At 41.6% G+C, this 26,304-nt stretch overlaps 1 protein-coding gene across 1 annotated transcript; it reads right to left on the minus strand.

Annotated features, from left to right (window-relative positions):
* Positions 1-13,496: 13,496 nt before the first annotated feature.
* LOC122931378 (chymotrypsin-like elastase family member 1) lies at positions 13,497-19,060 on the minus strand. Its single transcript, XM_044285450.1, has 7 exons — positions 19,021-19,060; positions 18,272-18,369; positions 17,423-17,523; positions 17,066-17,191; positions 15,474-15,610; positions 14,310-14,455; positions 13,497-13,670 (listed from the first exon to the last, which is right to left on the minus strand). Exons 1-7 carry the CDS (start codon positions 19,058-19,060, stop codon positions 13,497-13,499), a joined length of 822 nt encoding a protein of 273 aa, XP_044141385.1.
* Between the last annotated feature and the right edge of the window lie 7,244 nt (positions 19,061-26,304).

Raw genomic sequence — 26,304 nt, forward strand, 5'->3', positions numbered from 1 at the left:
TAACAGACCAATTAGTGAAGTTTGTTTACCTATTTACTAGGTAGAGTAGGGGTATATCACAGTCAAAAATTGGTTAATTTCACCTGAAAATGTAACAGACAAATTAGTGAAATTTGTTTGCCTGTCTACTAGGTAGAGCAGGCGTATATCACAGCCCAAAATTGGTGAATTTCACCTGAAAATGTAACAGACAAATTTGTGAAATGACATAAAATAAAATACATACAAATTAAAAAATATAATTTTGATGTATGAGGAGGAGGTCCATATGGAGTAGGAGGTTGAGGAGGCGGTGGACGTAGCAGTGTAGATGGAAACGGCGGTGGAGGACGAGGTAGCCAACACCGTTTTGTTTTTTTTTTCTCGTTTTTTTTTATTAATTAGGGTACAAAAGATATAAAATATAAAAAATACAACAATGAGCAATTGCGCTGTAGTATAACAATGGCTGGGTAAGGCTGGTATACATGTCTATTCTGTACAAAGTTCGGACAAGTCCTGTGGGATCCATGCCTGGTTCATTTTAATGAACGTGAGATTGTCCACATTGGCTGTGGACAGGCGGCTGCGCTTGTCTGTGATAAAACCCCCTGCCGTGCTAAACACACGTTCAGATACTACACTAGCTGCAGGGCAGGCCAGCACCTCCAAGGCATAAAGGGCAAGCTCGGGCCATGTGCCCAATTTGGAGACCCAGAAGTTGAAGGGGACAGACCCATCATTCAGTATGTGTAGGCATGTGCACACATACTGCTCCACCATGTTGCTGAAATGCTGCCTTCTGCTAAGACGTTCCATATCAGCTGGTGGTGCTGGTTGTTGTGGCGTGCTGACAAAGCTTTTCCACATTTCGGCCATGCTAAATCTACCTTCTGAGGTGCTGGTGGTGCCCCAGCTACGTTGGCGACCTCTGTGGGAGGTGTATAGTCTGTGTCCTCTGTATCTCCCCAGCCACGCACCAGTGATGGCCATGAGCTGGTTTGGGTGCCACCCTGCTGTGAACATGGTTCCTCCTCGTCCTCATCCTCCACCTCATCATCCTCCAGAACTGTGCCCTGGCTAAACAATTGTGTACCTGGCGTTTGTGAAACTGCCTGCTGTCATTTACCCCTGGCTATGCTGAAGTTGGTGGAGAAGGTGTTACACTGACCGGATGAGGAGCCGGTAGAGGATGAGGAAGCGGAGTAAGAGGAGGAAGCAACAGGAGGGAAACTGAAGCACCCTGCAATCCTCGGTGGTGGAAGGACATGCACCAAACTGCAATCCTCCTCAGCCGCCACTGCATTTACCCAGTGTGCTGTTAGGGAGATATAATGTCCCTGACCGTGCTTACTGGTCCACGTATCTGTAGCTAGGTGGACCTTGCACAGATGGCGTTTCGCAGTGCACACCTAATTTTGTCCCCCACTTGGTTGTGCAGGGAAGGGATGGCTGGAGAAGGTGTTACACTGACCGGATGAGGACCGGTAGAGGATGAGGAAGCGGAGTAAGAGGAGGAAGCAACAGGAGGGAAACTGAAGCACCCTGCAATCCTCGGTGGTGGAAGGACATGCACCAAACTGCAATCCTCCTCAGCCGCCACTGCATTTACCCAGTGTGCTGTTAGGGAGATATAATGTCCCTGACCGTGCCTACTGGTCCACGTATCTGTAGCTAGGTGGACCTTGCACAGATGGCGTTTCGCAGTGCACACCTAATTTTGTCCCCCACTTGGTTGTGCAGGGAAGGGATGGCTTGCCTGGAAAAGTAATGGTGGCAGGGCACGATGTACTGTGGGACAGCCACCGCCATAATTCTTTTAAAAATCTCCATCTCCACCAGACGGAATAACAGCATTTCAAAGGCCAGTCATTTGGAAATGATGGCATTCAGGGCCAGGGATCTTGCCCAAAATGGGTGTTTTTTAGGGATGAGCGAACTCGAACTGTATAGTTCGGGTTCGTACCGAATTTTGGGGTGTCCGTGACACGGACCCGAACCCGGACATTTTCGTAAAAGTCCGGGTTCGGGTTCGGTGTTCGTCGCTTTCTTCGCGCTTTTGTGACGCTTTCTTGGCGCTTTTTGAAAGGCTGCAAAGCAGCCAATCAACAAGCGTCATACTACTTGCCCCAAGAGGCCATCACAGCCATGCCTACTATTGGCATGGCTGTGATTGGCCAGAGCACCATGTGACCCAGCCTCTATTTAAGCTGGAGTCACATAGCGCCGCCCGTCACTCTGCTCTGATTAGCGTAGGGAGAGGTTGCGGCTGCGACAGTAGGGCGAGATTAGGCAGATTAACTCCTCCAAAGGACTTGATTAACTGATCGATCTGCAGCTGTGGATCATTGAGCTGCTGATCCTCAATTGCTCACTGTTTTGAGGCTGCCCAGACCGTTTGTCAGTCACATTTTTCTGGGGTGATCGGCGGCCATTTTGTGTCTTGTGGTGCGCCAGCACAAGCTGCGACCAAGTGCATTTAACCCTCAATGGTGTGGTTGTTTTTTGGCTAAAGCCTACATCAGGGTGAAGCTGTCACACCAAGTGCATTTAACCAGCAATAGTCTGTTCATTTTTTGGCCATATACAAAATCAGGGGCAAGCTGCGCCTGTCACCAAGTGCATTTAACCCTCAATGGTGTGGTTGTTTTTTGGCTAAAGCCTACATCAGGGTGAAGCTGTCACACCAAGTGCATTTAACCAGCAATAGTCTGTTCATTTTTTGGCCATATACTAAATCAGGGGCAAGCTGCGCCTGTCACCAAGTGCATTTAACCCTCAATGGTGTGGTTGTTTTTTGGCTAAAGCCTACATCAGGGTGAAGCTGTCACACCAAGTGCATTTAACCAGCAATAGTCTGTTTATTTTTTGGCCATATCCCAGTCTAATTCTGTCACTAAATCCATACCGGTCACCCAGCGCCTAAATACTAGGCCTCAAATTTATATCCCGCTAAATCTGTCCTTAGTGCTGTAGCTGGGCGAGTTATTTAGTGTCCGTTCAAGCACATTTCTTGTTCTGGGTTGAAATACAATTCCCAATTTAGCAATTTCATAATTTAGTGGTTTCTGCTATATCAGAGCTATTTGAAATCTATCCCTAAAAGGGTATATAATATTCAAGGTGCACATTGGGTCATTCAGAATAACTTCACACACACCCGCTACTGTGTATTTCCAAGTCTAATTCTGGCACTAAACCCATACCTGTCACCCAGCGCCTAAATACTAGGCCTCAAATTTATATCCCGCTAAATCTGTCCTTAGTGCTGTAGCTGGGCGAGTTATTTAGTGTCCGTTCAAGCACATTTCTTGTTCTGGGTTGAAATACAATTCCCAATTTAGCAATTTCATAATTTAGTGGTTTCTGCTATATCAGAGCTATTTGAAATCTATCCCTAAAAGGGTATATAATATTCAAGGTGCACATTGGGTCATTCAGAATAACTTCACACACACCCGCTACTGTGTATTTCCAAGTCTAATTCTGGCACTAAACCCATACCTGTCACCCAGCGCCTAAATACTAGGCCTCAAATTTATATCCCGCTAAATCTGTCCCTAGTGCTGTAGCTGGGCGAGTTATTTAGTGTCCGTTCAAGCACATTTCTTGTTCTGGGTTGAAATACAATTCCCAATTTAGCAATTTCATAATTTAGTGGTTTCTGCTATATCAGAGCTATTTGAAATCTATCCCTAAAAGGGTATATAATATTCAAGGTGCACATTGGGTCATTCAGAATAACTTCACACACACCCGCTACTGTGTATTTCCAAGTCTAATTCTGGCACTAAACCCATACCTGTCACCCAGCGCCTAAATACTAGGACTCAAATTTATATCCCGCTAAATCTGTCCTTAGTGCTGTAGCTGGGCGAGTTATTTAGTGTCCGTTCAAGCACATTTCTTGTTCTGGGTTGAAATACAATTCCCAATTTAGCAATTTCATAATTTAGTGGTTTCTGCTATATCAGAGCTATTTGAAATCTATCCCTAAAAGGGTATATAATATTCAAGGTGCACATTGGGTCATTCAGAATAACTTCACACACACCCGCTACTGTGTATTTCCAAGTCTAATTCTGGCACTAAACCCATACCTGTCACCCAGCGCCTAAATACTAGGCCTCAAATTTATATCCCGCTAAATCTGTCCCTAGTGCTGTAGCTGGGCGAGTTATTTAGTGTCCGTTCAAGCACATTTCTTGTTCTGGGTTTAAATACAATTCCCAATTTAGCAATTTCATAATTTAGTGGTTTCTGCTATATCAGAGCTATTTGAAATCTATCCCTAAAAGGGTATATAATATTCAAGGTGCACATTGGGTCATTCAGAATAACTTCACACACACCCGCTACTGTGTATTTCCAAGTCTAATTCTGGCACTAAACCCATACCTGTCACCCAGCGCCTAAATACTAGGCCTCAAATTTATATCCCGCTAAATCTGTCCCTAGTGCTGTAGCTGGGCGAGTTATTTAGTGTCCGTTCAAGCACATTTCTTGTTCTGGGTTGAAATACAATTCCCAATTTAGCAATTTCATAATTTAGTGGTTTCTGCTATATCAGAGCTATTTGAAATCTATCCCTAAAAGGGTATATAATATTCAAGGTGCACATTGGGTCATTCAGAATAACTTCACACACACCCGCTACTGTGTATTTCCAAGTCTAATTCTGGCACTAAACCCATACCTGTCACCCAGCGCCTAAATACTAGGCCTCAAATTTATATCCTGCTAAATCTCTCGTTACCGCTGTCCTGTTGTGGCTGGGAAAGTTATTTAGTGTCCGTCAAAGCACATTTTTTGTTCTGGGTTGAAATACAATTCCCAATTTAGCAATTTCATAATTTAGTGGTTTCTGCTATATCAGAGCTATTTGAAATCTATCCCTAAAAGGGTATATAATATTCAAGGTGCACATTGGGTCATTCAGAATAACTTCACACACACACGCTTCTGTGCATTTCCAAGTCTAATTCTGTCACTAAATCCATACCGGTCACCCAGCGCCTAAATACTAGGCCTCAAATTTATATCCCGCTGAATTTGAATACAATACATTGGGCCAAATAATATATTTGTTGTTGTGGTGAACCATAACAATGAGAAAAACATCTAGTAAGGGACGCGGACGTGGACATGGTCGTGGACATGGTCGGACATGGTGGGTGACGTGAAGCCTCATTCTCTGCTATGACATGCAGACTGATTCTCTGCTGTCATGAAGCCAGATTGTCTGTTACGGGACCTCTCTGCTCTGCCTGTGTGCTAGGCCTAAATATATGCCAATGGACTGTTGCAGTGGTGGGTGACGTGAAGCCTCATTCTCTGCTATGACATGCAGACTGATTCTCTGCTGACATGAAGCCAGATCGTCTGTTACGGGACCTCTCTGCTCTGCCTGTGTGCTAGGCCTAAATATATGCCAATGGACTGTTGCAGTGGTGGGTGACGTGAAGCCTCATTCTCTGCTATGACATGCAGACTGATTCTCTGCTGACATGAAGCCAGATTGTCTGTTACGGGACCTCTCTGCTCTGCCTGTGTGCTAGGCCTAAATATATGCCAATGGACTGTTGCAGTGGTGGGTGACGTGAAGCCTCATTCTCTGCTATGACATGCAGACTGATTCTCTGCTGACATGAAGCCAGATTGTCTGTTACGGGACCTCTCTGCTCTGCCTGTGTGCTAGGCCTAAATATATGCCAATGGACTGTTGCAGTGGTGGGTGACGTGAAGCCTCATTCTCTGCTATGACATGCAGACTGATTCTCTGCTGACATGAAGCCAGATTGTCTGTTACGGGACCTCTCTGCTCTGCCTGTGTGCTAGGCCTAAATATATGCCAATGGACTGTTGCAGTGGTGGGTGACGTGAAGCCTCATTCTCTGCTATGACATGCAGACTGATTCTCTGCTGTCATGAAGCCAGATTGTCTGTTACGGGACCTCTCTGCTCTGCCTGTGTGCTAGGCCTAAATATATGCCAATGGACTGTTGCAGTGGTGGGTGACGTGAAGCCTCATTCTCTGCTATGACATGCAGACTGATTCTCTGCTGACATGAAGCCAGATTGTCTGTTACGGGACCTCTCTCCTCTGCCTGTGTGCTAGGCCTAAATATATGCCAATGGACTGTTGCAGTGGTGGCTGACGTGAAGCCTCATTCTCTGCTATGACATGCAGACTAATTCTCTGCTGACATGAAGCCAGATTGTCTGTTACGGGACCTCTCTCCTCTGCCTGGGTGCTGGGCCTAAATTTATGACAATGGACTGTTGCAGTGGTGGCTGACGTGAAGCCTGATTCTCTGCTATGACATGCAGACTGATTCTCTGCTGACATGAAGCCAGATCCTCTGTTACGGGACCTCTCTCCTCTGCCTGGGTGCTGGGCCTAAATTTATGACAATGGACTGTTGCAGTGGTGGCTGACGTGAAGCCTGATTCTCTGCTATGACATGCAGACTGATTCTCTGCTGACATGAAGCCAGATCCTCTGTTACGGGACCTCTCTCCTCTGCCTGGGTGCTGGGCCTAAATTTATGACAATGGACTGTTGCAGTGGTGGCTGACGTGAAGCCTGATTCTCTGCTATGACATGCAGACTGATTCTCTGCTGACATGAAGCCAGATCCTCTGTTACGGGACCTCTCTCCTCTGCCTGGGTGCTGGGCCTAAATTTATGAAAATGGACTCTTACAGTGGTGGGTGACGTGAAGCCTGATTCTCTGCTATGACATGAAGACTGATTCTCTGCTGACATGAAGCCAGATTGTCTGTTACGGGACCTCTCTGCTCTGCCTGTGTGCTAGGCCTAAATATATGCCAATGGACTGTTGCAGTGGTGGGTGACGTGAAGCCTCATTCTCTGCTATGACATGCAGACTGATTCTCTGCTGACATGAAGCCAGATTGTCTGTTACGGGACCTCTCTGCTCTGCCTGTGTGCTAGGCCTAAATATATGCCAATGGACTGTTGCAGTGGTGGGTGACGTGAAGCCTCATTCTCTGCTATGACATGCAGACTGATTCTCTGCTGTCATGAAGCCAGATTGTCTGTTACGGGACCTCTCTGCTCTGCCTGTGTGCTAGGCCTAAATATATGCCAATGGACTGTTGCAGTGGTGGGTGACGTGAAGCCTCATTCTCTGCTATGACATGCAGACTGATTCTCTGCTGACATGAAGCCAGATCCTCTGTTACGGGACCTCTCTCCTCTGCCTGGGTGCTGGGCCTAAATTTATGACAATGGACTGTTGCAGTGGTGGCTGACGTGAAGCCTGATTCTCTGCTATGACATGCAGACTGATTCTCTGCTGACATGAAGCCAGATCCTCTGTTACGGGACCTCTCTCCTCTGCCTGGGTGCTGGGCCTAAATTTATGACAATGGACTGTTGCAGTGGTGGCTGACGTGAAGCCTGATTCTCTGCTATGACATGCAGACTGATTCTCTGCTGACATGAAGCCAGATCCTCTGTTACGGGACCTCTCTCCTCTGCCTGGGTGCTGGGCCTAAATTTATGAAAATGGACTCTTACAGTGGTGGGTGACGTGAAGCCTGATTCTCTGCTATGACATGAAGACTGATTCTCTGCTGACATGAAGCCAGATTGTCTGTTACGGGACCTCTCTCCTCTGCCTGGGTGCCGGGGCCTAAATATCTGAGAATGGACTGTTCCAGTGGTGGGTGACGGGAAGCCAGATTCTCTGCTATGGAACCTCTCTCCAATTGATTTTGGTTAATTTTTATTTATTTAATTTTTATTTTAATTAATTTCCCTATCCACATTTGTTTGCAGGGGATTTACCTACATGTTGCTGCCTTTTGCAGCCCTCTAGCCCTTTCCTGGGCTGTTTTACAGCCGTTTTAGTGCCGAAAAGTTCGGGTCCCCATTGACTTCAATGGGGTTCGGGTTCGGGACGAAGTTCGGATCGGGTTCGGATCCCGAACCCGAACATTTCCGGGATGTTCGGCCGAACTTCTCGAACCCGAACATCCAGGTGTTCGCTCAACTCTAGTGTTTTTTAATAACAGAATAACAGCAGTATCTAACGCGTGTATTTCAAACTGACAGATGCAGCAAAGGCTGCAAATTTAGTATTTTGCCAAAAAAGGGTGTTTTTTAAAACCCAGAAAATTATTGCAGAATTTCAAGCTTGTATTTAACAAAGATAGATGCAGAAAACGCCTCAAATTAAGTATTTTGCCAGAAAAGTAGTATCTAACGCTTGTATTTCACACTGACAGATGCAGCAAAGGCTACAAATTTAGTATTTTGCCAAAAAGGGTGTTTTTTTAATGGCATAATATAACAGTGGTATCTAACGTTTGAATTTCACACTGACAGATTCAGCAAAGGCTACAAATTAAGTATTTTGCCCCAAAAGGGTGTTTATTTAATAGCAGAATATAACAGTTGTATCTAACGCTCGTATTTCACACTGACAGATGCAGCAAAGGCTGCAAATTTAGTATTTTGCCCAAAAAGGGTGGGGGTTTTTTAATAGCAGAATATAACAGTGGTATCCAATGCTTGTATTTCACACTGACAGATGCAGCAAAGGCTGAAAATTTTGTATTTTGCCCAAAAAAGGTGTTTTTTAAAACCATGAAAATTATTGCACTATTTCAAGATTATATTTCAAACTGACAAATGGAGCTTTGGCCCCAGATGTAGGGTATTGCCAAAAATGGGTGCTTTTTTAAACCCAAAAAATTATTGCAGTACTTCAAGATTATATTTCACACTGACAAATGCAGTATAGGCCCCAGATGTAGGGTATTGCCAAAAATGGATGCTTTTTTAAACCCAGAAAATTATTGCAGTTTTTCAAGCTTGAATTTAACAATGACAGATGCAGCAAACGCCGCAAAAGTACTTTTTTGCCCAAAAAGTTAGTTTTTTTAATAGTAGAATCTAACAGTGGTATCTAACGCTTATATTTCACACTGACAGATGCAGCATAGGCTGCAAATTTAGTATTTTGCCCTAAAAGGGTGTTTTTTTTGCAGATAATAAGAGTGGTATCTAACACTTGTATTTCACACTGACAGATTCAGCAAAGGCTACAAATTAAGTATTTTGCCCAAAAAGGGTGTTTTTTTAATAGCAGAATATAACAGTTGTATCTAACGCTCGTATTTCACACTGACAGATGCAGCAAAGGCTGCAAATTTAGTATTTTGCCAAAAAAGGGTGTTTTTTAAAACCCAGAAAATTATTGCAGTCTTTTAAGATTATATTTCACACTGACAAATGCAGCATAGGCCCCAGATGTAGGGTATTGCCAGAAATGGGTGGTTTTTAAACCCAGAAAATTATTGCAGTATTTCAAGCTTGTATTTAACAATGACAGATGCAGCAAACCTCTCAAATTTAGTATTTTGCCCAAAAAGGGTGTTTTTGAACCCAGAAAATTATTGCAGTATTTTACGATTATATTTTACACTGACAAATGCAGCATAGGCCCCAGATGTAGGGTATTGCCAAAAATGCAAAAATGGGTGCTTTTTTAAATCCAGACTATTATTGCAGTATTTCAAGCTTGTATTTAACAATGGCAGATGCAGCAAACATCTCAAATTAAGTATTTTGCCCAAAATGGGTGTTTTTTACAACTCAGAAAATGATTGCAGTATTTGAAGATTATATTTCCCACTGACAAATGCAGCCTAGTCACCAGATATAGGGTATTGCCAAAAATGGGTGCTTTTTTAAACCCTGAAAATTATTGCAGTATTTCAGGCTTGTATTTAACAATGACAGATGCAGCAAACACCTCAAATTAAGAATTTTGTCCACAATTGGTGTTTTTTTAATAGTAGAATTAACAGTAGTATATAACGCTTGTATTTTACACTGACAGATGCAGCAAATGCTGCAAATTTAGTATTTTGCCCTAAAAGGGTGTTTTTTTATAGCAGATAATAACAGTAGTATCTAACTCTTGTATTTCATACTGACAGATGCAGCAAACGCTGCAAATTTAGTATTTTGCCCAAAAAGGGTGTTTTTTAAAATCCTGAAAATTATTGCAGTATTTCAAGATTATATTTCACACTGACAAATGCAGCATAGGCCCCAGATGTAGGGTATTGCCAAAAATTGGTACTTTTTTAACCCAGAAAAATTATTGCAGTATTTCAAGCTTGTATTTAACAATGACAGATGCAGCAAACATCTCAAATTAAGTATTTTGCCCAAAATGGGTGTTTTTTTTAATAACAGAATATAACAGTAGTACAAAAAGTAGTACAAAAGTTGGGACACTATATAAATCGTGAATAAAAACTGAATGCAATGATGCGGAGGTGCCAACTTCTAATATTTTATTCAGAATAGAACATAAATCACGGAACAAAAGTTTAAACTGTGAAAATGTACCATTTTAAGGGAAAAATATGTTGAATCAGAATTTCATGGTGTCAACAAATCCCCAACAAGTTGGGACAAGGCCATTTTTTACCACTGTGTGACATCTCCCCTTCTTCTTACAACACTCAACAGACGTCTGGGGACCGAGGAGACCAGTTTCTCAAGTTTAGAAATAGGAATGCTCTCCCATTCTTGTCTAATACAGGCCTCTAACTGTTCAATCGTCTTGGGCCTTCTTTGTTGCACCTTCCTCTTTATGATGCGCCAAATGTTCTCTATAGGTGAAAGATCTGGACTGCAGACTGGCCATTTCAGTACCCGGATCCTTCTCCTACGCAGCCATGATGTTGTGATTGATGTGATCTCCCTAATCTCCTACTGCCTTTCTGGTGTGGCTCGTGGTACAGTTAGTATTTTGGAAAAAATGACTTTTGCCCTGAGCTTGTAGGTTTTTGCCAGCCCCTCCCAGTCATCTATCAACCTGATACGTGATGTGTCGAACTCAAACGCCATGAAGACAACACACCATTGTCTGCATGAATGTATACAGTATATGTGTACATAATATGTTAATACGTGTATGATGTGTAAATGAGCTAGTAATGCATGTAGGTGTGTGTGCATATATGAGTGTAATGTGTATATGCAAGCATAATGTATATATTTATGCGTAATATGTACTTGTCACACGTCCTGCACAGGGGTCCTTTGCTGTAAGTGGCCATCCCTGCTGGTAATGTAATACTACTAAAAGTGAACTCATAGTAGTCTAACACCTGTTTGATAGTTATTTTAGCAATTTCTTCTTGGAAACCTTGAAAAATGTGATACTGATTACCCAGCACACTGAGATTAGATACCAATGCTAATACTGTATGTCATTAATGCTTGTGTTTTATACATTTATAGTACAGCCCTACAGCCCTACTTAGTTTCGAGTGAATATTTCCCTTTTATTTTGTAGAGCTGAATTAAGACTTCTTTTACACCCGGTGTTCCAGCCAGCAGGTCCAGCAGACAATGTTCGGAATTGGCCAGACAAAAACATTGTGTGCAATATTATTTGTCCAGCTGAATCCTGACATATTTGGGTAGTGGCCATATCTCTGCTTCGAGTACTGTCCAGCAATGCCGGTTCCAGAGAGCTCTTGGCAGGCTGTTCTCTGCAGGAACAGCCTGCTGGCACCCATGCCAGCAGTGTGAAAGTGGCCTAATAAACTTGCTTGACTTTGTATTCATAGTAATTTGACATGAATCTAACATTAAGATTGACTGCAATATTCAAGAACCTACATCCAGAACTGATATTGTGCATTTTTTTGCCAGTCATGCCTTAAAGAAGTCTCTCAACTCTCCTGACATGTCTCTAACTACTTGCACCAGATCTTCGATAAAGATGGTGGCGGCCGGCCCGTCGCAAGCAAATGGATGGGGTAAGTATGATTTATTTTATTTATTATTTTATTTTACCCTTTATTATTACTATCAAATGCCGCGATCATGTATGCATCTGAGGGGTACGATGATGGAAAGCAGTCTCATTCACTTGTAGGTGAACCAGTCTCTAGTGGCTGCTGATGTAACGTGTGCTGGAAAGAAGCCTGTGTATTTCAGCGGCTGAACACGGCGTGCCTCCATTATACACCAAGGAAACTTGTATCCAGTACTGGTGCCTGGTATTAGTGTCCATAATATGTATATATAATATGTGAAGACAACAGTCGGTGGTGCCAGCACTTGCTGTAAACATATTTTACATTCTATTTTTATGGCTGATGGAGTTTAGGCTGAAGGCTGACACCTGATGTCTGACCCCTGACGGCTGATGGAGTTTAGGCTGAGGGATGACAACTGATGTCTGACCCCTGACGGCTGAGAGCTGACACCTGACAGCTTATAGAGTTTGGGCTTAGGGATCATGGAGGAGGTATTTTTTGACTGACATGAGAGGGACGAGGGAGTTTTGGATGAGGGAGGAGGGAGTTTAGCCTGACGGAGGAGGGAGTTTGGTCTGAGGGAGGAGGACTGATGGAGTTTTCCCTGACGGAGGAGGGAGTTTTGGCTAATGTCTGAGGTAGGAGGGAGTTTGGGCTGACGGAGGATGGAGTTTGGCCTGACGGAGGAGGGAGTTGTGGATGATGTCTGAGGATGTCCTAATATGTATGCCGTACACATATCTGCTCAGGTGATCATAATATCATACATTTACAGCATTTTGTTGGACACACATGCGCCAGGTGACATGCACGTATGTTATTTGCCATTAAAGGTTTAAACTCTACTCGATAAACATGTATGCAATTAATCCAAAAACAGTTTCAGACAGTAAATTGTTTTATTTTCTCTGTAAAGTATGTTATAGAATTATAGATGCTTGAAGTGTCCTTATATTTGTGCCTTCAGTATGTTGCTTTGATGTTTACACGTTCTGAAAAAAAATATATAAGGATTAGGTAGCCTAGTCCAATTGGCTCTTGAAGGGTCATATGACATCAGAAAGTCTCTTAACCTCTTCCTAATCACCCCACGTAATTTAAATTGGTAGTCGAGCATTTAAAAATGGCACCTGCTTGCAAACGGAGCAGGCACCATAGCCGCCAGGTGCTTGTTGTTTAAAAAAGCAGGCACCCAGGGCTAATTTATGCAATCAACGATAACGTTTATTGCATGCATTTAATCCCTCAGATACCATGGTCAAATGTGACCACGGCATCTGGAAAGTTAAAGACTGGGAGCGCACGCTTCTGGCTGTGTTCCAGCTCCCTCCAGCAAGGATTGGGGGAACTGGATGTAGTGTGCAGCAGCCTCTGTACTGAGGGGAGGGGGGCACAGGGCTTCCTGTGGCAGGGCTACATAGGAACTTATGGGGTAATTTATCAAACTGGTGTAAAATAGAACTCTCTTAGTTGCCCAAATCAACCAATCAGATTCCGCCTTTCATTTTTGACAGCGCCTTTGCTATGGGCAACTAAGCCAGTTTTACTTTACACCAGTTTGATAAATGACCCCATTAATGTAATTCTCATAAACTCATGGGGACTGGGTATTTCAGATGTGCTAGCGGCCATCTAGCAGCCCATGTCCCCAGCTCTATGCGCAAAAACCTGGTGACAGATTCCCTTTAAGTTATCATTTATAACCATGAATTGAAACTTACGCTGTTGATCCAGGAGATGTAAGCAGACACTCTGGTGAACACTGTGGGTTTCAGGTAAGCATTGCATCCAAGGGAAGACACAAAGCTAGTCACACCATGGACTTGCTGGACACCATTGACAGCGCAGTTCAGAGGTCCTCCAGAATCTCCCTATAAGATAACAAGTGGGAAGTACTGGCAACAATTGTGCTTTTGTACATTTCAATATCTAGTCATTTGCAATAACATTATTGGTTCAAATATGTCTCTGTCTGTAAATCTTCAATTCAGTAAACGTTACCCGTGTCTGGCCTTCACATTTTATTAAAGCTCTACATTCTTCATAGTAGAAGATAGACAGGGGCATAGCTATAGGGGAAGCAGGGAAAGTGGCTGCTTTGGCGCCCAAACGCAGAGGGGGCCCACCCAGGAGAAAGACTAAAAGATGTTATTATCAGGGCCTCCTCAACAGTATTATACAATGACATTATATACAAAAACACAGTAGAAAATGGACAAACAGCGGCTTTTGTGCCTCATCTGAGAGAGCAAACTTGACTAGTCACAGGAGTGGGGGTTGCACGGGAGGAGGGGGGTTGCAAATATGTTCCTGGGAACGGAGGTGGCCGAATAAAAAAATTTGCTGTGGGGCCCAGTCATTTCTAGTTACGCCACTGAAGACAGATTGTCATATTTGAAATTCTTTACAACCCCTTTATAGCTTTAAACATTTAGAAAATAAGATATTCATATATATATATATATATATATATTTATATATCCCAAAAATTTGAAAATGGCCAGACGTACATTGCATCCGGCCTGGACTCCGTTACCACCAGCACACACCATGGTGCTCTTCACAGTGCTGCCCCAGTAGGAGCTGGTGGAGCAGGTGGAGTGGGCAACGACGGGCAGAGGGGCCTGCTGGAGGATGGATGGCAGAGAGCCACCAGCTGCAATGAAAGAGTCATCATTTTTAGTATTCCTTAACTGACATGCTAAGCATACATGACATTTATTAGAGTAATCTTGTGGACACGGGGATTATACCATTTTTTAACAAAATATTACATTGCCTTTGTATTCAGAGTGGTACATTCTGGTAAAAAATGATGGAGATTCATCAAAATAAGTCCAAGAAAAAAGGGTAGCAGTTTCCCATAACAGCCAAACAAGTTAATTGTTTCATCTTCCAAATGGCTTTTGAACAATGAGGGCTGGCAATATGATTGGCTCCTCTGTTTTTCCCTTGCATTAGATATGAATCCATAATAAAAAAGGGCTTTTTATTAACATCATAATAATTAGAGATGAGCGAATCGAATCCTACGAAGTGGAATTCGATCCGAATTTCAGGATAAATTCAATTCGCCTAGAAGCCGAATTTCCTTGTGTTTCGTGTCAGCAAATTTATTTTTCTTGAAATAGTATAAAAAACTAATAAATTCTAACTTACTGCCTCCATTTGTTTGCGACGGGCCACCAGCCTCCATCTTGCTTGAAGATCTCAACCGAAATCCCGTGCGGCGCGAGATTACATCATCACACCGGCTGGCGTGATGGCGTAATCTCTCGTCGCATGGGAATTTGGCCAAGATCTTCAAGCAAGATGGCGGCAGTCAGCCCGTTGCAAGCAAATGGAGGCGGTAAGTTTGATGTAATAGTTTTTTTATTGTTAATTTTACACTGTTTTTACACTTAGATGCCGTGATCATGTATGAACGTGGCATCTGAAGGGTACAAAGATGGGGGCGGCGCTATCGCAGCTCCCTATCAATGCCACCGCTACTTTAAAAAAAATGCGCTTCATAACTAAGTAATTTGCCACAAAGCGAATGTTTTTTTTTTTTATTCGGCGAAGCAGCCGAATTGAATTTTGAAGAAATTCGCTCAAATCTCTAGTAATAATGTATTCCATACATACTGGTTTCATAGGTGGACTCTTCAAGAAAACTCTAAATTACAACTTACTGCTGGTTCTTCCCCATCCTGAAATAATGCAGTTGTAGTTATTGGCAAGAATGGCACCATTGGCTGGCAGTGTGGCTAGCTTAACGTAGCTGTTTATAGTTGCACTGGATGCCAGATGAAGGATGGCAATATCATAACTGAAGAAGAAAACATTATAAGGATAGGAATCTGCTATACTTGTGTGTACATAGTGCATAACAATATTACCCTGACACACATTGGATCAATCACAACTATATACTTACCTATTTTCTGTTGGAAACTTTGAGCCAATTAAGCCTTTCCCCAGACACTCTTCAAACCCGTTGATGGGGTCTACACAAGCCCCACCAACTTTCTGAACAGGAAAAGCCAATTGACTGACAATTCAGTACAATCCCAGAAAATTTGGGACTGCTGGCAATTATGCACTAAAATACCTTTAATCAACAATAGTCAAAATCTAAAATGGTGACCTCTCTAAATAATTGATCTCTCCAAATCATTTTGCTTTGCCTTTTATCCTCATGGCTGCCTGACTTGTAAATTTGGCTTTCAAAGAGTGAGCTGGCATAGAAGTATGGAATCTCCCATTGGTGGCACAGGTAGACATTTGTACAGAGAATTATGAAAGTGTTTAAATAATTCAGGTGTATATTTAGAGATAGGCTTCTTACAGAGCCCGTAAGGTGGGACACAAACAAGCCCTTTTGGTAGCTCTGTACTCTGTGTCACTACTTTCTCACCCATAGGTTTACCATTCTTTTCCCCATGTAGGCAATATTCTGGTTCTCCAAGAAGGTCATGTTAATTGGTGACTGAAATGTGCAAGAACGCCACATTGGGATTTTTGCATATATGCCTAGTTTTTCTTCCATATGTCAAACTGGTATAGGATCAAGTGGCATTTAATGTGACTATATTTTTGTAAAGGTATATAGGGATTTCTAAGGACAGGTACTGTGGAGTTGCCCTTTTCAGGGTAGAGGCTGTGCAATTTAAGGGCTAGCTATAGATCTGACTGTTATCCATTTTTCCTCACAACGCCCATTGGAAATACAGGTGATGATCAACACAGGGACCCAATCAGTCATCCACAGATAGATGAACATACACCTCTATATACATGGCAAAAGAAACCTAAGGTGGTAAGGAATCTTGGTCCAAATTTTGTTTTCATTCTTTATTATCCTCAGCCGTGTGTATTGACTTTGTAACACAGTCTAAGGAAGGGCTATGGTTTCGGTGACTGCTAGAGTGCTAGTGTTTAAAATGGGATAAGATACCACAGTGGCTTTTATATTTAGGTAATAAAGATTTTGTTTTAGATGTTTGAATATTGTCCGTTAATTGCACATACTTTATAACAATACTTGGATGAATATTTTACTCTCCATTTTTCACCTCTTTCTTTCTCTGTACCACTGTTATCCCCCGCGGTTGAAATTGATGGACATACTATATGTCTTTTTTCACTTCCACAATATAATAATAACTGTACATCAGATCTGTTAAACTATTCAATGTATTAACTGACATACAATATATGATTCTTTCAGCCTTTCAATTGCAGTGACTTTTTTTTGAGCTTCTAGATTTAATCGGATACGTACCCAGCAGCCACATTGTTGCTATTCCAGCCTGCGTGGATACGAATTCCTGACACTGAGATAACTTGTTCAGTGCCATCGTTCTGGCTCAGGTTATGGTCTCCCAAGACCACTCGGTAGGTGTTGGCTCTGATTGAGAGATGTGAATAAGTAAAGCGACAGAATATATATTCATTATATGAAGGCATGCAATGGTTATAAATACAGGTGATGATAAAAAAAAAAAATGCTAATATTGTGATCTGCAGTGAATATATTTTTGCATATAAAGAGTCATGCCTAGCAGGCATAATAGGAGTCACTAGTACAGGTAATGTATATTAAACTTAACTTACGGTAGTTCACCAGATTAAGTATTACCTGTCCACACAGTGAGCAGCCGTCATCACACGGTTAATACGGATCAGAGAGCCTCCACAAGTGTGGTACCAGCTGCTGCCTGAGCGATACTGGAGGGATACCTACAAGATGAAACACATTGGGATAGTTTTTCAGCAATGTCACACAAATCAGTTCTACATGCATGTAAACATTTTTGATGCAATGCTTTTTTGGAGCATAAGGGTAAAGTAAAATTGTAATCAGTTTTGTAAGAAACAAATGTCATTAGATGTCGATAAGTACGTTGTATAATTCAGTTAACAATCCTCACTCTCACTCCTGCCTTGTCCCATTTGAAAAACAATGTGAAAAAGTCATGCCTATAAAAAAATCTGATAGATGGAAGAAAGAATCCTATAACAGAAGGATCAGACTACACACAAGGTTTGTTTGTAGTCTGTTACCATGGATACTCATTAGCACAAAAGGTAGCAAAATGTTAACACTATTTACAAAGTTGTTTCACTTCTTTATGTTAGAGACTTCAGGTCAATAAATCATTTGGTTTAAAAAATGTACATAAACTTTACAGTGGCCATTCAGACATTCCTCCTACAGTGGCAGATGAATGGCCATTCATAAAATACATGAACAGGTAAAGTCCACCAGAGCAAAATATATTTTTTAGTAGCTCTCCATTCAGGTTGATAGACTTCCATATGCCCTAATAGGGCATATTAAAAAGTGGTTGTCTCAGTGAGATAACCCCATTTGGTTGAGCTTTTGAATATACCGGTATCTTTTGTTCTGGTGTATTTTTGAAATATTTTCATGCATTATCTTGTGCAGCAGCAATATAATTGCTATAATCATTTTGGAATCACTTACCTGCCATGGCCAGGCATTCCTAGCTGCATTTGATCCTCCTACTACACGTGCATTGTCTTCAATGTCTTCAATGTAGCGAATATTTTTACTGCAATGTCCTTGGTTGATGTAGCATGGCATTAAAACAAAACAAAAATTTACATTTACAATTTAAATCTAAACATTTTTAAGTTTTCTTATCATATAGTAAACCTATTGAATGGGGCCATGCTCATTCCCTTATTGCAGGGGATGAACAAAACCATTCACAAGAGGTCACACCCCCACTAATAAGAAAGTGGTGTCATGTCTTAGCTAAGCATCTATAATTATGTTAGTAAAATGATGTTTTAAATCATATGTAGAAGGTTCAAAATTAATAAACATTCTTCTACTTTTACCTTTATACCAGTGATTGCATGAATAAAATAAGAAGATAAAATACCACGCCCATTATTTATTAACCATTTGGGCTGGGTTCACATCACGGTTTCCTGCTCTTTTAATCCATCCAACAGAAAAATAAAAATTGATCCTTTATTTTGAGCATCAGTTGTGCTCAATTTGCATCCATTTTGTCAGTTCCGTCAGAGATCCGTTACTTTAGACAAGATTAAGCATCCCTGATGGATCAGGTTTTTTTACTTTTTGTTCAGTGGCTTGCAAAAACATTGAGGCTCCTGAGTACAGCAGGCAGATAGAAGAGAGGCAAATAGTATAGTCATAAATATGTTACAGTAGTAGTAAAGGAGTATATCTGTGCATCTTACCACCAAGGACAAATGCAGAAAGTAGAAGCAATGTCAGCATCTTGAATCAATTGTAGTTTGGTGTGGACTGGAGGGTGACAGTAATTCTGCAATCGCCTTTATATTGCTTGCTGTCCAAAGCTTAATGCGGTGGGAACGCTGTCAGATGTTTTATTTGTTATTGTATTTTCATCAAGGATTCTTTGATTAATTGAATGGACAGTCGTTATATAAAAACAAGTAAAGATAGGATGTACTCCAGGAATCTGTGGAAAATGATTACTTTTTCAAATCCTATATGCTGGGTTGTAAACACCTGGGCTTTGGAGCCTGTTGGGACCGAAAAAGTCAATTTTCTCTATAGAAGGAGACCATTACTATAAATTACATATTATAGTTTTCAGGGGGGTCTGGTTACAGATTTTCCATTGGGGCCCAGGTGCTTAAAGAGTAACACAAATGTTTAATACATTTTTGTTAAAATGTCCCTAATGCCCTAATAACAGTTTTTGTAATATACTTCATTAATGTATTTTGTATTTTTAATATACTTTTCCCTCCAATACGGGCTCCTGCCTGTACTCCCTGTGCTGTGGCCTCATTGATAAAGTGTAGACTCCGTACACCGCTGAGAAGTCAGCGGTGTACTGAAAAGTAAATTTTAAGAGCACAGGGAAAGGTGCGCTTTAGGGAGGTAAAACTGTATTCAAAATACAAAGTACATTAATAAAGTATATTCCAAAAATTGTTATTTAGGCATTAGGGACATGTTAACAAAAATGTACAAACCGGATTCCCAAAAAGTTGGGACGCTAAACAAATTGTGAATAAAAACTGAATGCAATGATGTGGAGATGGCAAATGTCAATATTTTATTTGTAATAGAACGTAGATGACAGATCAAACATTTAATCCGAGTAAATGTATCATTTTAAAGGAGAAATACGTTGATTCAAATTTTCACGGTGTCAACAAATCCCCAAAAAGTTGGGACAAGTAGCAGTAAGAGGCTGGAAAAAGTAAATTTGAGCATAACGAAGAGCTGGAAGACCAATTAACACTAATTAGGTCAATTGGCAACATGATTGGGTATAAAAAGAGCTTCTCAGAGTAGCAGTGTCTCTCAGAAGCCAAGATGGGTAGAGGATCACCAATTCCCACAATGTTGCGCAGAAAGATAGTGGAGCAATATCAGAAAGGTGTTACCCAGCGAAAAATTGCAAAGGCTTTGCATCTATCATCATCAACTGTGCATAACATCATCCGAAGATTCTGAGAATCTGGAGCAATCTCTGTGCGTAAGGGTCAAGGCTGTAAAACCAGGGATCATTTAAAATGGAGTGTGGCAAAATGAAATACTGTTCTGTGGTCAGACGAGTCACGATCCGAAGTTCTTTTTGGAAATCTGGGACGCCAAGTTATCCGGACCAAAGAGGACAAGGACAACCCAAGTTGTTATCAACGCTCAGTTCAGAAGCCTGCATCTCTGATGGTATGGGGTTGCATGAGTGCGTGTGGCATGGGCAGCTTGCATGTCTGGAAAGGCACCATCAATGCAGAAAAATATATTCAGGTTCTAGAACAACATATGCTCCATCCAGACATTATCTCTTTCAGGGAAGACCCTGCATTTTTCAAGATAATGCCAAACCACATTCTGCATCAATCACAACATCATGGCTGCGTAGGAGAAGGATCTGGGTACTGAAATGGCTAGTCTGCAGTCCAGATCTTTCACCTATAGAGAACATTTGGCGCATCATAAAGAGGAAGGTGCAACAAAGAAGGCCGAAGACGATTGAACAGTTAGAGGCCTGTATTAGACAAGAATGGGAGAGCATTCCTATTTCTAAACTTGAGAAACTGGTCTCCTTGGTCCCCAGACATCTGTTCAGTGTTTGTAAGAAGAAGGGGAGATGCCACACAGTGGTGAAAATGGCCTTGTCCCAACTTTTTGGGGATTTGTTGACACCATTAAATTCTGATTCAACATATTTTTCCCTTAAAATTGTACATTTTCTCAGTTTAAACTTTTGTTCCGTGATTTATGTTCTATTCTGAATAGAATATTAGAAGTTGGCACCTCCACATCATTGCATTCAGTTTTTATTCACGATTTGTATAGTGGAATCCGGTTTGTATTCAAAAGTTTAGTTACTCTTTAAATTTATCGCACTGTCTGGTTCTGATTAATTTTACCATCCTGAGCATGCAAGGTGTTCTGCCCAGAGGGTTAGAAAATGATTCTTCTTCATTCCGCGAGAGTCATGGTATTTCCCAAGTGGTTAGTGTGGTTATAACACCATCTAGCGGTGTTAAGTTGTATTACACTTTGTTTTTCTGTTACAAAGACTGCTGCATTGTGGGTGGTGCACTGCATTGTGGGAGTGAAAAGCATCCTGGGAAAAAGAAGCTCCAGTCTCCAGGACACATCAGCAGAGCTGTCCTTTTGCATATCTCCTTCTTAAACTTCACCATCCTTTTAAAAGCATATCTGGTGAGAGATTTACCTTTGTTTCAGGGATATTGTGTTATGCAGAGCTGATCAGCTAGTTGTAATTGTTACTCAGCGAGTTGTTACTACTGTTAGTTAGCCATGTAATCTTATGTACAGGCAGCCATTTTACCATATGCTTCAGTGTTAATGCAAATGTTGTAGTACATGCTATCAATACTTTATACATATACATGCTATTTGTATTTTGTAGTTTTACCAAACAATCCTGTTTTGCCAATCAATAATCCTGTTTTACCAATAAACAAGTTACACTACAAAGAACAGTCCTCTTATTTGGAAGACAGGAATGGTTTATGCTGAATGTCAGACTGCACACTGTGTGAACGTGTATGAAGACAGAACAGTAAAATAGATGTTAGTCACCAGCGATAGTGGATCTGACTATACGGAGCTGCCATCACACACGTGGTCCTGCGTACAAGATTGGAGTGGTTGCCATATAGTCACAAGAAGTGACAGTGCAGCCCTCAACAAGTGCAGCATGATCCAGACCATACTGAAGTCCATTTCTACATAGGCTGAGTCTGCACAGAGACATTAAGCAGCCAGCAAAAGGCACACAAAATCCGCTAGCCAGGCATCATCATACAAGACCAGGTCATGAGCAAGCTCATCTAGCAAGGAAAAGGCTGCTCTCGCCCGTGCAGAAGCTAAGGCTGCAAAAGTAAGGTCTTCCTTTGCTGCACAAGAGATGCAACTAAAGAAAGAGAGTATTAAGATAAAAGGAGAGCATACCTGCAAGCATCAAAGGAAAAAGAGAAAGCATTACTGGAAGAGGAGAGAGCACACCTGCAAGTGTCACTGGAAGAAGAGACAGCATGCCTCCAAGCGTCACTGGAAAAACTCGCTACAGAGAAATAAGCAGCAGCCGCAGTAGCCAAAGTAGAGTTCCTAGAAGCTTCGGCGTTCCCCAAACCCGAGAAACACAGCAGAGTACTTGGGCCAATCCTAGCTGAACAAGATCCAACACAGCGTGTCTCAGAATACGTCCATCAGCATCCCAAGACAGAAGATGACGATGATCCAGAATATCAGACAACTTGTACAGAGTGCCAAAGATCCTACCTTGAACCGCATTACCTCGAGCAGCATGGTATGCAACAAAGCGATGCTGACCACAACTATTGCTCTACAGAACAGAAGCTACAACCATCGCTTCAACTTAAAGGGACAACCTTCACGTCAGAACAGTATTATGCAGACTTTCCTAAGCCAGAAACACCTAAAAGGTATAGTGATACACCACACATGCAGCATAACAACAACCAACCGCTAACCAGTAGTGTTGGACGCAAATATTCGAAATGCGAATTTTTATTGTGAATATCGTCACTTTGAGAATTAGCGAATATTTAGAATATAGTGCAATATTTTCGTATTATCGAATATTCTAGATTTTTTTTTTCATGAGTAACCTCCCTTCTTGCTTGTGGGCCAATGAGAAGGCTGCAATGTCTTTGTCTGAGCTTAGCAACATCCCTAGTAGTGTTGAGCGCGAATATTCGAATAGCGAATTTTAATCGCAAATATGAGCATTTAGAGAATTGCGAATATTTAGAATTTAGCGCTATATATTTCTAAAATCGAATATTCATTATATTTTTTTTTATCATAGTACACATCAGGTAATCATCCCTTCCTTCTTCTAGCTTGTGGGCCAATGAGAAGGCTTTGTCACAGCTTAGCAACATCCCTAGCAACCAATAGAAAAGTTGCCTACACCTTACTATTGCCGAAAATTCACAAGCGCAAATATATTCGAGCGCACTATCTGCATAAAAAGCTATTTTAATGTTCTGCCGTGCCAACCATTTTCTCCAGTCTCAGGAAACTTATACTAGCTTGAAAAATGTAGCATAAGTGACCCACACCTGTATTTCACGTGCATTACGTGAATATTACATTGCCGATTTTCGCAGTCAAGAATAAAATCTCGAATTTGCGAATATATGAAGAATATTCTACAAAATATTCGTGAAATATCGCAAATTCAAATATTACCCCTGCCGCTCATCACTAATCCCTAGCAACCAATCGGAAAGTTGCCTACCCCTTACTATATAAGAACCTTACCAGCAGCCATTTTCTGTCGTTTTATGGAATTCTGAGAGAGACAGCAGTGTTATTGCTGTGCCCTATGCTTTCCTGTGTCGTTACATAAGATAGTTAGTTAGTTAGCTTATATATACAATACAGATAGTTAGTGGGAGATAGTCAGTGTAGGTTAGATCATGATATAGGTTCCAGTGCAGGGTGTTAAGTTGTGTGATTCTTCTGTCCATACATATGTACATGCAGTGTCGGACTGGGGTACCTAGGGCCCACTAGTAAAATTTATCTTGGGGGCCCACCGTACGGATTCATTCGAATATAATAAATCATTTAACAATTTTTTTTTTATATGAACATAGGCTGGTTGAGGTGCTGTACATTAAATATATGTATGTAGTGCAGTTAGTCTACTTATCACTACTAACATCACTACTAACCAGGCCGCCATTGACTTCACTAAGTTCTTTGCTAAATGGGAGCTGGTTACCAAGGGACTTATAAAGTTCACTGATCGCCCCAAGAACAACAGGGCATGGCGAGTCTTCTTCCAGAATGCCATAAGGGACTTAGATCTTTCCTGCAGTGAGGAGTTAGATCTCTTGGTAAAGTGGCTCGGAAGCAAGTCTGCTAAACATGCCAAAAGAATATAATTAATATAAACTATTCGGGCAAAGGCCTAAAGATGGTGTAGGAAAGACTTGATGAGTGTTATGGGTCAATAGAAGCTATAGAAAATGCGTTATATAAGATAATTGATAATTTTCCCAGAATAATGGGTAGGGGTTACCAGAAGCTCAGGGAACTCAGTGACTTGTTGATAGAGGTACAGGTTGCTCAGGTGGAAGGAGATCTGCCAGGGCTAGACTTCCTGGACACTGCCAGAGGTGTCCAAAAACTCCCTTACAATATACAGGAGAAATGGATCACGCATGGTTCCCATTATAAACAGGTTTATAATGTACCATTCCCCCCCTTCCTGGTGTTTGTAGACTTTGTTACTCAACAGGCAAGGATCAGAAACAATCCCAGTTTTGATTTTACATTGTCATGTTCCACTGCCCCTGGTGTCAAACCTCATCAACACCAGTGGCAGTCGACAAAACTAACGTTGCCTCCACAGGTTTTCCTTACAGGCCGTTTAAGTCTTCTCAAGAAAAGAACATACCCAAAGAAATCTTACCAAAGAAAGCCCCTTGCACAAGAAACCACATCCTCTACTAAAATGCAGAGCCTTCAGGGAGAAGTATTTAGAGGACCTGTTAAATAATATGTGATAAAATATTAATTGATATTTAATATAAAGTATGTATTACACTACACAGTGACATAATTTATAGTGATACACAAGGGTAATAGGAGGTTTGTATGGGAACGTCAAGACCTATATTTGAAGGCTACCATACATGACAATGTATAAGCCCATACATTAGTAAAGACACACCTGTATCTATGGTATAAATTGGTTGACAGGGAAAGACAAGGGGTGGTCTTCTTACACTCAATCTCGCCTTAAGAAGAGAATTCCTGACGTTCAACAATGATACTTCAAGGACTATCAACATTCACTCATAGACAATAGATTAAGACTTTTTCTAAACTATTTCTGTAAGTAATCAACTCTTATGAAGACTAAAAATAAATTGCATTATTCATTTTTTTTATAACTCTTGTTTAATGCTGGTGATGAGCCCTCCGGGTGTTCTTTATTCCAAATAAGCATACACTAGATTTGGAGAGGATTACCAAATCAGGTTAATATATTTTTCATACATAAATATTTTACATTTGGAGACATACTGTATTACAGGACCTCAAAGAATTTCTCAAAGAAAACAACATCTGCTTCAGGTGCTGCACTACATCACACTTCGCCAGGAACTGCAAGGTCAGTGTGACATGCACAGAATGCGGCAGCACAGAACACAACACGGCTGTACACCCTGTACCACCCATCTCAGGTATCACCCCAAGCAGAGGAACATGACGAGAAGCAGGACACTGACATAGACAACGCAGTAGTCACTTCTCACTGTACAGAGATCTGTAAAGGACTTGCAGGAGGGAAGTCCTACTCAAAAATCTGCCTTGTCAAAGTTTATCCGGTCAGCCACCAAGATAAGGCGATCAAGGTTTATGCAATCTTAGATGATCAAAGCAACAGGTCTTTAGCTAAATCCACCTTCTTCGACACCTTCAACATAGTAGGGCCTAGTTCTCCCTACTCCTTAAGGACATGTGCTGGTATAGTTGAGACGGCGGGGAGGAAAGCAACTGGCTACAAGGTAGAGTCCATAGATGGTCTGACCTGCTTGTCACTGCCAACCATACTGGAGTTCAAACATATACCTGACAAACAGTCTGAGATACCTATGCCAGAGGTAGCAGCATACCACCCCCACAGGGCCGTCTTTACCAAGGGGCAAAAGGGGCAGCTGCCCTGGGCCCAGTTGCTCCTGGGGGGCCCAAGGCAGCTGCCTCTTGAGCCCTGCTAGCTACTGCCCCGGGTGTCAGGCTGTCGGCTACACAGGCATCATGATCGTACTGTGTTAATGATCTTAATTCTAGGACCTTAATGAGTTTTGCTCTAGGACCTTAGATGACATCATTACCATGTGACCAGTAACCTAGCAATTACTGGTCACATGGCTATGAGGTCATCACAGGTCCTACTGAGGTTGCAAAAGTTAACTGTGGAGCTTTTTTGTGTAAAGATTACATCAGAAAAAGGTGACAGG

Source organism: Bufo gargarizans, chromosome 3 (genome assembly GCF_014858855.1).
Source record: "Bufo gargarizans isolate SCDJY-AF-19 chromosome 3, ASM1485885v1, whole genome shotgun sequence".
Taxonomy (NCBI): Eukaryota; Metazoa; Chordata; class Amphibia; order Anura; family Bufonidae; genus Bufo; species Bufo gargarizans.